General features: G+C 42.4%; 1 protein-coding gene across 6 annotated transcripts in view; it reads left to right on the top strand.

Annotated features, from left to right (window-relative positions):
• ablim1b (actin binding LIM protein 1b) overlaps positions 1-12,696 on the top strand; it is a 249,596-nt gene that overhangs the window by 58,805 nt on the left and 178,095 nt on the right. For 2 of the 6 annotated variants that reach the window (XM_055646911.1, XM_055646910.1), the window contains exon 1: positions 10,207-10,512. The exons of 1 other annotated variant lie outside the window; for it this stretch is intronic. In XM_055646911.1, coding sequence (XP_055502886.1) covers positions 10,491-10,512 — 22 coding nt within the window. In that variant the 5' untranslated portion in view covers positions 10,207-10,490. Of the gene's footprint in view, positions 1-10,201; positions 10,513-12,696 lie in introns of those variants that run through there. 3 more of the 6 variants (XM_055646908.1, XM_055646909.1, XM_055646912.1) reach the window with 3 other exon arrangements.

Here is a 12,696-nt window from a genome sequence, read left to right as displayed (position 1 = left end):
CTTACACCATGATAAAGGTCCAAAGACTTTATTAACAACATAGCATATATAACTTCATGCTAGCACGTCTTTCTAATTCTAAAGGGAACAGGCAGGGAGGACTACTGTAAAAGCAAGTGGGCGTAACTACCAAAGCATGACTCATAACATGAGTGACACTGATCTATAGGATGGAGCTCGGATCTCTGGTGCTGTAAGGCACCAACTCTACTGCTACACTACTGTGCTGCCCATAACTCTTAACAGAAAATGAAGAACTATTTCTTGAAGTTTGGTCTTTGGTGAATTTTCAGTCCCTATAACATTTTGGAGAGCCCATCTCAATGATTTCAGTCCTTGAATATTGGCAGTTCACATTGCTTTACTGTTGAGAATGCATGTTATGATGGAATGCCCAACATCAGGTGATAGACCACCTACAGATTCAACCGCTGAAATTCAACAGCTACGTTGTGAAATTCAAATGTCATACAAGGCGAGGCACCAGGCTACAACTTTTGATTTGGAGTAATGTGCTGTGTTGGCCTTTTCAGTGCTGGTTGGGAGATTACATAGTTTCCAATTGGGTTCATCAAGAATTCAGAAGGTCATTAGCTTTTATGTGTTTTGATAGAAGGGAGCCACATGTCATTAGAGTCTTGTCTCTCCACTGTCTGTTGTGCAGATGTGCGCTTATAAATTAGAGATTAATAAAAGACTTCTAGAGCAAAGCAAATCTTACTTTCTGACACTATTTCCTGCAGTTTCAAATTAAAGGGCACTTGAACTTTCAAGTATTGGTAGGCTAGTATTTTGTCTTTTGACCAATCATAATAAGCAAACATCTTACAAAATAAATGAATACCATGAAACTAATTTATAGTACTTTGGTGACTGATTCCAATAAGTTATACATGAGAGTCTGGTGAAGGGTTCTTGTCCTGCGGACCTTTGTACTTAATTAATATGATTCCGAATGAGCAAATAATAAGTCGAAGGATGAAAGGTCAACAGTGAGTGACATAACACAAAGGTTGCGGATTGGACATGGAAACAACATACTGAGAAAGAGCATCCTTCTTTAACAGATTGTGACTGCATAATCTAGATTTATCATCTAAATTTGCTATTGTTAGAAGGTCTATTTTCCTACTTATCAGTTTGTATATTGAGTGAATGTAATAATATTTTTACCACATTTTCCTCTTTTGTGATAGTGGAACCATGAGAGTTGGATTGATTTTCTCCTTCATCGCAATTCTTTAAATATGCTTTTAGTCTAGATGGATATATTTAAAATTATAACCTCTGGAATCATCCTTTGAATGCCTTCACTAATATAGTGAAGGCATTCACTATATTAGTGAAGTCTTTCTAATATATCGTAGCTCATTTCTGTTCTCTTGAGTTCTGCTGCAAGCTATTAATTAAACACTGATGGTATTTCTCAGTGGAATTTCTCATTATCACTCAGAATCCTGAAGAGGGCAAACAGAAATTTGTCCTCAGCTATTCACACTAAACAAGCAATGTGACAGCAACTGGACTTTGGGCTTTGCAATGAAATTCCATTCCAATGATCTCATGAGAATCTAATTGGAGAGTCACACTGTGAACATGTTGTTAAATTGCTTGACCCCTCATTGCGTTTCTGACCCAGGCTGCAAATCCTGCACCACTATTTTGAAGAAGAGAAGGGAGGTTCGCCTTGTTCAATAATTCTCTCAACCAAGATCATCGAAATCTTTCATCAGTAAGATATTGCTGTACAAGAAATAGATTTTGTGCCCATACCTTGAAAGTTATTTATTCACACTTTTATGTATCTACATTCTGTGCGAGGTATGATTTAAATTCAAATCTTTCTTTCTTGACTTTTTAGTTCTGACATACTGAATTTCGTTCAGACCGAAAGGTCTGAATGACAATAAAGGATCTATATATCTGTCTATCTAATAGTTCGTCAGAATATTTGGATCACAACAGTCCTGAACTTCAAAATTGAATTTTGTGGCCCAGTTTTGAAAACTTTGTAGTTTTTGATTTTTGGTATCTTTTATTCATTTGATAGAACAAAGCCTTGATGTAAATAGACAAAAGGTCTAACTCCCTAACATTAACAATGTATTTTAATGTCTGTCCACAAGGGAATCAGTTTCTCATGATAATGGTGGTCTTGATGTAGAAATAGGGAACTGCAAATGCTGGTTTCCAAAAAAGGACACAAACTGCTGGAGTTAAACAGTGGGTTAGATCAGTCTGAAGAAGGGTTCCAACTTGAAACATCGCCTATCCATTGTCTCCAGAGATGTTACCTGGCCTGCTAAGTTGCTGCAGCACATTGTGTCCTTTATGTCCTTGACCAGTGCTACTTACAATATCCAAAAGGAAAGGTCAAATTGTTTGTCAATTTTGCACTGAATTGTCATTCGAGCTTGAACCATTCCATTCTGACATCTTTGGACATGGAAAGAAAGGTGTACATTTTTAGAGTGCCTTTCATGAGCTCTGAATGACCTTTAAAGCCAATGGAGTACCTTTGAAGAATTGTCACTATATCCGTAGATATATCGTAGCGGCTCGTTATGTCAGCCGTCGGTACTTGGGGCATTAAATGTTGCAATTTTTCTCCTCCCGACTATCTTTTTACTCGTGGACATTTTTTGTCATGCTGGAAAAAACGTCCCGACTTACCTGATGCCCCGAGTACCTACGGCTGACAAAACGAGTCGCTACGATATACCTACGGACTCCTACGGCCTCCTACGGACCCGTTACAAACATTCCCCGAGTTTGAATCAAGGGGAAAACTCGGGGGAATTCGTGAGCAGCTCGGGAAAGTGGGACAGGCCCTTAAGAAGGAGCTGCAGATGCTGGTTTAACCGAAGATAGACACAAAAAGCTGGAGTAACTCTGCGGGACAGGCAGCATTACTGGAGAGAAGGAATGGGGGAATTCAAATCTTTTCCTCTGCCTGCTTGGCAATGTTATCTCATGATAGGCCAGTTCATTGGCTATATTTAAGAGGGAGTTAGATGTGGCCCTTGTGGCTAAGGGGATCAGGGGGTATGGAGAGAAGGCAGGTATGGGATACTGAGTTGAATGATCAGCCATGATCATATTGAATGGCGGTGCAGGCTCGAAGGGCCGAATGGCCTACTCCTGCACCTAATTTCTATGTTTCTATGTTTCTGATACAGCTTGGAACAGAATGTGGAATAGCTGGCACTTACTAATCTTGGCTGATGCTGGCACTCATGTTTGGTGGTGGTGGGGTCAGGGGTGGCTTTACAATCTGACAGTACAATGTTCTCTGAACTACATAGACTTTGGGGCATTGGTTTTGTCTTTTTGCACTGTATTGCTTGTTTGTCTTAAGTGTGTATATATGTGCATAGATTAAAAAAAAAAAAAACAGTATATATATATACTGAACTTTTTCTCATTTATTATATTGGTTTGTTACAGGTTACTATGTTTTCATTTTCTGGTGTGAGTAAGAATGTTCTTATTCTATCTGGGATATATGACAATAAAACACTCTTGACACTTTCTGCAGTCTGCATTTGTTGTGCAATGTGAAAGTTGTCATACATTGGAACAAAGAGAGATGCCGTGATGAAACTTAATTTCAACACAGACAGGATACAGACGTTGAAATTGTGCAAAGCAGTTTTCTCGTTCACTCTTAGGATAGGAAATGTGTCCTTAACATCTTCAGTGATTCTTCCATGTGGTGATCAACAAGGAGTGGTGCTGATTACCTGAACAAGGACTGGAGATATCAGTTCCTGCTTTTGTCTGATCTGATAAATATTCTTGAGTCCCAGAGTTCATATTAAGTGGCGCTCTCTTTCTCTTGACACCAACCTCAGGCTTTTGGAACATACCCAACAATGTTAAACGTATTTATGACATTTTCAGACCATTGTTTGTCTGGTTTTGGGGGACAACTTTGAACCAAACACCTCACATAAGACGGATAATTCCACTCCCCTAGGATAAGCGTTCATTTGTCATCAAGTGATTGGTCTGCTTTGTTTTACTCGTGTTATTTGTTGTGGCATTTTGATAAGCCTTAAGAGTTTATCAGGGCATTTCTGAGTGCAACCAGGTATCAAATGGTTTAGGTTGCAACTGAAGACATTATAGACCAGACTCAATAAGATCAGACAGATGCCATGGACATTACTTTTAAACTGACTTCAACTTTTCTATTTGAGGGCTGAACAAATGAAGTGATATCCACAAAACGTCTGTCTTATAGGATTTGAAGCCATTTAATTTGTAATTAATTCAGGCCTTTAAATTATACATCCTAAAACCAAATCATTGCATTGCCATATTTCATTGAAGCAAAGAATTTAGGAAGAGCGATCAAAAAAAAGTTATAAATGAAACACGCTGGAAATTCCCAAAGAGGCACAGTGCCACAGTAGTATAGTTGTTGCCTTACAGCACCAAAGACCCGGGTTCAATCCTGACTGGGTGGTGCCTGTATGGAGTTTGTACGTTCTCCCTGTGACCGCGTGGGGTTTCTCAGGGTGCTCCAGTTTCCTCTCACATTCCAAAGAACTGAATTGAATTGAATTGAATACATTCTATTAGACAAGTATGTAAACATACATGGAATTTGCCTTGGTGCTTTGCTCGCAAGTAACAACACGATATACAGTAGACAATTAAAAATAAAACATTATAATTTAAACATGTGAAGAATGAAATACAGGTTTGTAGGTTAATTGCTTTTGGTAAAATTGTAAACTGTCCCCAGTGTGTAGGATAGTGCTAGTGCACGGGGATTACTTGTCGGCGCGGACTGGGACCTGTTTCCGTGCAGTATCTCTGAAGTCTAAAAGCAAAGTCTTGCAGGCTGAACACAACCCAACATGCATTTTCTGCTATGTGGAGGAACCCACATCATGAGCAGATTAAGCAGTAAAAGTTTTGAATGAACTGTTGCCTCATTCAGGACAGCTGTTTGGCTCCATAAATGGAGTGACGGGAAAGAGGTATTTGAGCAGGTGTTGCCTGTGGTTACTTAGGACATACAGTGCCCTCCATAATGTTTGGGGCGAACACCCATCAGTTATTGATTTGCCTCTGTACTCCACAATCTGAGATTTATTATATCAAAAAATCACATGTGATTAAAGTGCACATTGTCAGATTTTAATAAAGGTAATTTTTATACATTTTGGTTTCACCATGTAGAAATTACATCTGTGTTTATACATAGTCCCCCCCATTTCAGGGCACCATAATGTTTGGGACACATGGCTTCACGGGTGTTTGTAATTGCTCAGGTGTGTTTAAATGCCTCCTTAATGCAGGTATAAGAGAGCTCTCAGCACCTAGTCTTTCTTCCAGTCTATTCATCACCTTTGGAAACTTTTATTGCTGTTTATCAACATGAGGACCACTTGTGCCAATGAAGTCAAATAAGCCATTATGAGACTGAGAAACACGGATAAAACTGTTAGAGACATTAACCAAACCTTAGACTTATTTTACCACAATCAACTGTTTGGAACATCATTAAGAAGAAAGAGAGAATTGGTGAGCTTACTAATCGCAAAGGGACTGGCAGTCCAAGGAAGACCTCCACAGGAAGATTTCTCTCTCTCATCAAATAAAATCCCCAAACACCTGTCCGACAGATCAGAAACACTCTTCAGGTGTGGATTTGTCAATGATCTCTGTCCGCAGAAGACTTCATGAACAGAAATACAGAGGCTACAATGCAAGGTGCAAACCACTGGTTAGCCACAAAAATAGGATGGCCAGGTTACAGTTTGCCCAGAAGTACTTAAAAGAGCAATCACAGTTCTGGAACTGGAACTATTGTGGACAGATGAGACGAAGATTAACTTATCTCAGAGTGATGGCAAGAGCAAAGCATGGAGGAGAGAAGGGCGATCGCGGTGGCGCAGTGGTAGAGTTGCTGCCTTATAGCGAATGCAGCACCGGAGACCCGGGTTCGATCCCGACTATGGGCGCTGTCTGTACGGAGTTTGTACGTTCTCCCCGTGACCTGCGCGGGTTTTCTCCAAGATCTTCGGTTTCCTCCCACACTCCAACGACGTAAAGATATTTAGGTTAATTGGCTAGGTAAATGTAAAGATTTTCCCTCGTGGGTGTAGGATAGTGTTAATATGCGGGATTCGCTGGTCGGCGCGGATCCGGTGGGCCGAAGGGCCTGTTTACGCGCTGCATCTCCAAACTAAATTAAACTAAACTGCCCAAGATCCAAAGCATGCTACCTCATCTGTGAAACACAGTGATTGGGGTGTTCTGGCCTGGGCAAGTATGGCTGCTGAAGGTACTGGCTCACTTATCTTCATTGATGATACAGCTGCTGATGATAGTAATATAATGAATTCTCAAGTGCATAGACACTTATCTGCTCAAGTTCAAACAAATGCCTCAAAACTCATTGGCCAGTTGTTCAGTCTACAGCAAGACATTCCCAAACATATTGCTAAAGCAACAAAGGATTTTTTCAAAGCTGAAAAACGGTCAATTCTTGAGTGGCCAAGTCAATCACCCGATCTGAACCCAATTGAGCATGCCTTTTATATGCTGAAGAGAAAACTGAAGGGGAGTAGACCCCAAAACAAGCATAAGCTAAAGATGGCTGCAATACAGGCCTGGCAGAACATCACCAGAGAAGACACCCAGCAACTGGTGATGTCCATGAATCGCAGACTTCAATCAGTCATTCATTGCAAAGGATATGCGACAAAATACTAAACATGACTACTTTAATTTACATGACATTGCTGTGCCCCAAACATTATGGTGCCCTGAAATGGGGGGACTATGTATAAACACTGCTGTAATTTCTACACGGTGAAACCAAAATGTATAAAAATGGCCTTTATTAAAATCTAACAATGTGCACTTTAACCGCATGTGATGTTTTCCATTACAAATCTAAAATTATGGCGTACAGAGGCAAATAAATAAATGATGGATCTTTGTCTCAAACATTATGGAGGGCATTGTAGAGCAATGCAGAGTGGTTGAAAAGGCATATGGAATGCTTGCATTCATCGGTCAGGGCATTGAGTTTAAGAGTCAGGATGTCATGATGCTACTTAGGCTATATTTGGAATATTGATTGCATGCTGTTCTGGGTTGGTCTCATCACATAAATGTGAAGGATGTGAAGTCGTTGGGCAAAAAGTGCAGAGGAGGTTTACCAGAATGTTGCCTCAATTAGGACGTATTTGTTACAGGGAGAGGTTGGACTTGAATTGTTTTCTCAGGAATGCTGGAGTTTGCAGGGAGTATACAAAATTATCAGAGGCATAGCTAGGGAAGGCAGATTACACAGAGAGTGCCTGGAATGTACTACCAAGTATGGGGGGTTGAGGCAAATACGATAGTGGCATTTAAGAGATATGATAATGGGATTTTGGTTCATCATTTTGATATGCAGGGAATGGAGGGATATTGGTTATGTGCAGATAGATAAGAGATAGTCTTGAAATTATGTTCAGCACCTGTTCTTGTGCTGTACTGTTCTATATTCTAGTACAGCACAGGAACAGTTTTTTCAGCCCACAATTTCTGTGCCAAACGATGCCAAAATAAATTAATCTTCTCTGCTTGTACATTATCCAAATCCTTCCATTCCCTTCACATTCCACATGCCCATCTAAAAGCCTCATCAATGCCTCTATCATATCGGCTCCCACCACCACCCTGGCAACATGTTTACCACACCGATGGTGCAAAAAAACTTGCCCCGCACATCTCTCTATACTATTACTAAAACTCTCATCTAGACCACTTCCAGTCTGTGTTGTTCTTAAATTTGCGCAAAAATGGTACGCTATTTCGCTAGGACTTTTGCCACCTTACCCACCGTTCTCCTCTGCTCCAAGCGCGCCAAGTTTTGTTCCGATCGGTGGAATATTAGAAAAGTTATGAAGGTTTAAAAAATTGTGAGATCAGCAGATTGGTCTTCTCGCCTGTCAGTCACCATGAAGGTTACGCCCCTTCCGGGGGCGAGGAGAATAAAGCCCCAGACGCCAGTCGTGAATCAGTCAGCCCGGAAGCCGCAAGTGAGAGTTGAGTCCAGAACTGTGAGTCCACAAGTCGTGAGTGACTGAACTGTGAGTCCACAATCCATTAGTGAGTGAACTGTGAGTCTGCAAGCCGTGAGTGACTGAACTGTGAGTGCGCAAGTCGTGACTGACTGAACTGTGAGTCCACAAGCCGCGCTGAGTCTGGAAGTCGCGCTGACTCCAGAAGTCGCGCCGAGTCCGGAAGTCGTGCCAAGTTCAGAAGTCGCGCCGAGTCCGGAAGTTGCGCCATGTCCGGAAGTCGAGCCTGAGTCCGGAGGTCCACAAGCCGTGAGTGACTGAACTATGAGTCCACAAGCGGTAAGTGACTGAACAGTGAGTCCACGAGCCGTGAGTGACTGAAGTGTGAGACCATAAGCCATGAGTTAGTGAACTGTGAGTCCACAAGCCGTGGCTGAGTAAACTGTGAGTCCACAAGCCGTGAGTGAGTGAACTGTGAGTCCATCTGCCGTTGCTGAGTGAACTGTGAGTCCACCAGCCGTGGCTGAGTGAACTGCGAGTCCACCATCCGTGGCTGAGTGAACTGTGAGTCCGATGGGGCGGAAATCCCGGTGGGGGGCGGGGGCAAAGGTGACACGTCCCCCCCCCCCCCCCCATGTTTTGAGAGGTGGGGGATGACCTCTTTAAATCTCCTCTTTAACGCTTAAATTGTTGTTATATTTTAAGAGTTATTCACATTTTAAGCTTTAATAAATCCCTTTTCCACTTGCCGTGCACATCAGCTGCACCTCCGCAGTAATACCTGCGTGTTCTATGTCACAATGGGAACCCAACGGGAGGGAATGGCTGCGCCGCCGGAGAGACACTGAGAGGATGGATTGGGGTGGGGGGGGGGGGGGGGGGGGGGGGGGTTGGGGGGGGAGTGAGGTGTGGGGGGGGGGGGGGGGGGGGGGGGGCAGAGTGGGGGGGGGGGGGGAAGGGGCGGAGTGGGGGGGGATCATCAGGGGCGTCACAACGGGAACCCGTCAGCTGCGCCTGTGCAGTTGGGAGCTATGCGTGTGTGTGGTGGAATATTGTAATTGGTGGAGAGGTGGAATATTGCGTTGGGAGACCAGGCCTCCCATGTGAGAATGGGACCCAACGGGTCCCGCTTAGTCTAGTCTCCTTTAAACTTTACCCATCTCATCTTAAAATTGATGCCATCGTGGAGATTAACATTTCTGGACTTTAACATTTCCACCCTGGGATAAAGGTTCAGGCTGTCTTGGAGTGGAGGTGAGTTTACAAACTCTGTTTCTCTCTCCAGAGATGATGCGTGACTTGCTGATTACTTCCGGCATTTTCTGATATCATTTCAAATGTAGGAAGAGGGAAATTTGTGACATTATTTATACCAACCTTGCCTGCAAGGTCATTTGGTTAATTAGGCTGTTTGGCTTTCAGGGCTATTTCTGCAAGTAGTTAAGAATCAAAATAGTGAATGGCTTTGGAATTACATATGCAACTGACCAGCTAATGGAGCCAGATTTACTTTCGCTGAAGGACATTAATTACAGAAGTTAGGAGTATCGAGCTTTTTAATGTTGATTTTTATCTATTTAATTCAATTTGATTCAGCTGCCACGTGTTCTGAATCAATAGAAGAAACAAGGAACTTTAAATGTGTAGTAATGAGCTGCAGATGCTGGTTTACACTGAAAATAGCCACAAAATGCTGCAGTAACAGTGGCTCAGGCAGCATCTCTAGAGAAAAGGGTTTCTCCTAAGGAATTGAAGATGCTAGTTTACAAAAAAAACATAAAGTGCTGGAGTAACTCATCGAGTCAGGCACTATCTCTGGAGAACATGGATAGGTGACCTTTTATGTCGAGGCCCAATAAAGCATGTTGTCCAGAGACCCTGCCTGGCCCCTGTATTACTCCAGGACTGTGTGTCTTTTTCTGCATCAATATCTCAGACCAGTGTAGTGGTAACATCTCCACAATGGCACCAATATTATAAATAATAAACAGCGAGAGGAGGGGAGGGGAATGTGTATGCCGATGCCATGTCGCACCTTGCACAAGATTCTCGAGATTGCTCTCTGAGCCGAGAAATCAATCACGACAAAACTGTGTAATATCCGCGCAGAGTTAACAGCTGTGCGAACAACTCCACCCTTGGCGATTTGTATGTTTTGCTGAGGTCAAAACGTTGAGAATGACGCCAGTAAGCGGCCACCCCACCCCGTGCGCTTTTCTGCAGGGAATGTGTGATTGTGCCTTTGCTGGGGCAGGTCTAGAGGGACCAGTGCTCACTCTGTAGCAGCTGTCAACGGTTATTTCATCGGGGTCGATTCCTGCGAAGCAGTCGCTGCTTTCGGCTGACAGACTAGCTGGGTGACTGCTGTTCGGCAGCAGGTAGCTGTACACCACGGACATTAGCGCAGTTGGATGCGAATCTGGATTGGCGGATCGCACGGGAGCCACCGCTGATGAAATGGTCATGGTGAATGAAAAAGGTGAAGAATTATTAATTCTTGCTTAAACCAGACATAAGGCGACTTTTAGATATTATAATCGCTATTACCATTGTCAAGTCAAGTGAGTTTATTGTCATGTGTCCCTGTATAGGACAATTAAATTCTTGCTTTGCTTCAGAAATTCTTGCTTTGCTCCATTGTAATTGTTACGCAGTTGTAGCGTTCAGCTTCTTTGCTATTTTACCCTTTTACAAACTCTGTACTTATTGGGGACTTTCTCTCTTTGAACGTTTTAGACAATGTTTCTTTTGATTTAACACGGATATTTAAGGTCTCATGCGGAGCAAATGTCCTTGTTATACTAGTTCACAAAAGTTACGCCTGATGTGAGGAATGCTCGCAATTTATGTACAATAGTGTGATTTATGCAGTGTGTCTGTTTAAATGTGATAAGCTTCCCAAAATAGCATGGAAAATACAGCATTTACTGGGAGCGAAGGGAACACCCTCGAGGAGGTGCGCTACGCTGTGAGACTCGAAAACTGTGAGAGCTAATTTAGACCCTGCGCTCATATAAACCTATAGTCATGGTGTTAGAAAGGAACTGCATCTGTTGGTTTCTTCCCGAAGATAGACAGACAGCCTAACCCGCTGAGTTACTCCAGCACGTTGTGTCTATCTAAAGGTGTAGTCACAAAGGCTGAACCCACCCCACCCCTTGGTGTTGTTGGAAGGTCCACGTGAAAGTGGAAGATGTTGATGAGATACCTGCATATAAGAACTGGTGAGATACACTTTCTGACGTGAAAGATTTCTAAAATCAGCGTTTAGTGAAAGTATTTCTTGACATTCACTTCAATGATCTTGGACTCAAACTGCTGCTGGGGCGTAAAAACTGTTTAAATCGGATGGAAATAATTAAACAAACGTGTTTTAAATTATGTAATGTTGGACAAGAGGTCACAACATCGTGGAAGAGCATTTGGCTAGTTTCATGCTGGGATTTTGAGAGAGCTGATGAAACTATTGTAGTCCCTGCCCTTTCCCCATAGCCCTGAAAATATTTCCCTTTCAGTTTTTTTTATTGTGGTAGATATTAGTCATTTGATGTTCTGGCCTCTTGAACACGCACCAGATGTCAGGAAGTTCCATTGCCAGTTATTTTTCAGTTTGTCAAAAAAACATTGCCATCACAACGTCAGCTGACATGCTAACTACCCTCTGTAAACAAATTAATAAAGATATGTATTTATTCCCTGTAACAAATTAACCAACACGATTAATGCTGTAGGTATAAACTGTGGTTTGTTCTATTACTCTTTTACAGTGGAGAAATGTGACTTGATGATTTGGAAGCATTTGAAATAAACTACAAATATTATAGTAGAATGAGATGGAACATAGAAAAGTGCAGCAGAGGAACGGGCCCTTCAGCCCACAATGTCTGTGCAGGACATGATGCCTAGATGAAATTATCTCATCTGCCTACACATGATCCATATCGTTCCATTCTCTGCATATAAATGTGTCCATCTATAAGTCTCTGAAATACTACTCTCACAACTAACTCCATCACCAACCCTGGCAATGTGTTTCAGCCACCTACTGCTCTGTGTGGAAAAAAAACTTGTCCAGCACAGCTCTTTAAAATTTGCTCCTCTGACCTTCAAGGTATGTCTCTGACATTTCCAACCCGGGGCAAAATATTCTGACTGTCTACCCTATCTACGCCACACAATATTATATGCTTCTATTGGGTTTCCCCTCTTCTTCCAGTACTCTAAAGACCACAATCTACATTTGTCCAACATCTTCCCTAATCCAAGCAGCATTTAGGTAAACTACTTCTGCACTCTGAAGTAACAAGAATTGCAGGCAATACTCCAGATTTGGCCGAACCGAAGTCTTTGAGAGCTGTATCATGACTTCCCGACTCCTGTATTCAATGCCCCAACCAATGAAGGTGAGTGTACCATGCGTCACCTTTGCCACATTATCCACTTGTGTTGCCACTTTCAGTGTTACATACCTGGACCCCAAAATCCCTCTGCACATCATTGCTGTTAAGGTTCTTGCCATCAGTCATGTAAATTGCCCTTGCATTCGACCTCCCAAAGTGCAAAGCCTCACTCTTGCTCGGATTAAACTCCCCCTGCCATTTCTCAGCCTATTTTTGTAGCTGACCTATATCTCACTATGTAATTTGACAGCCTTCCTCACTCT

This window comes from Leucoraja erinacea, chromosome 15 (genome assembly GCF_028641065.1).
Source record: "Leucoraja erinacea ecotype New England chromosome 15, Leri_hhj_1, whole genome shotgun sequence".
Lineage (NCBI taxonomy): Eukaryota > Metazoa > Chordata > Chondrichthyes > Rajiformes > Rajidae > Leucoraja > Leucoraja erinaceus.
The sequence above is the reverse complement of the archived record's forward strand: the minus strand, read 5'-3'. Positions and strand labels throughout refer to the sequence as shown.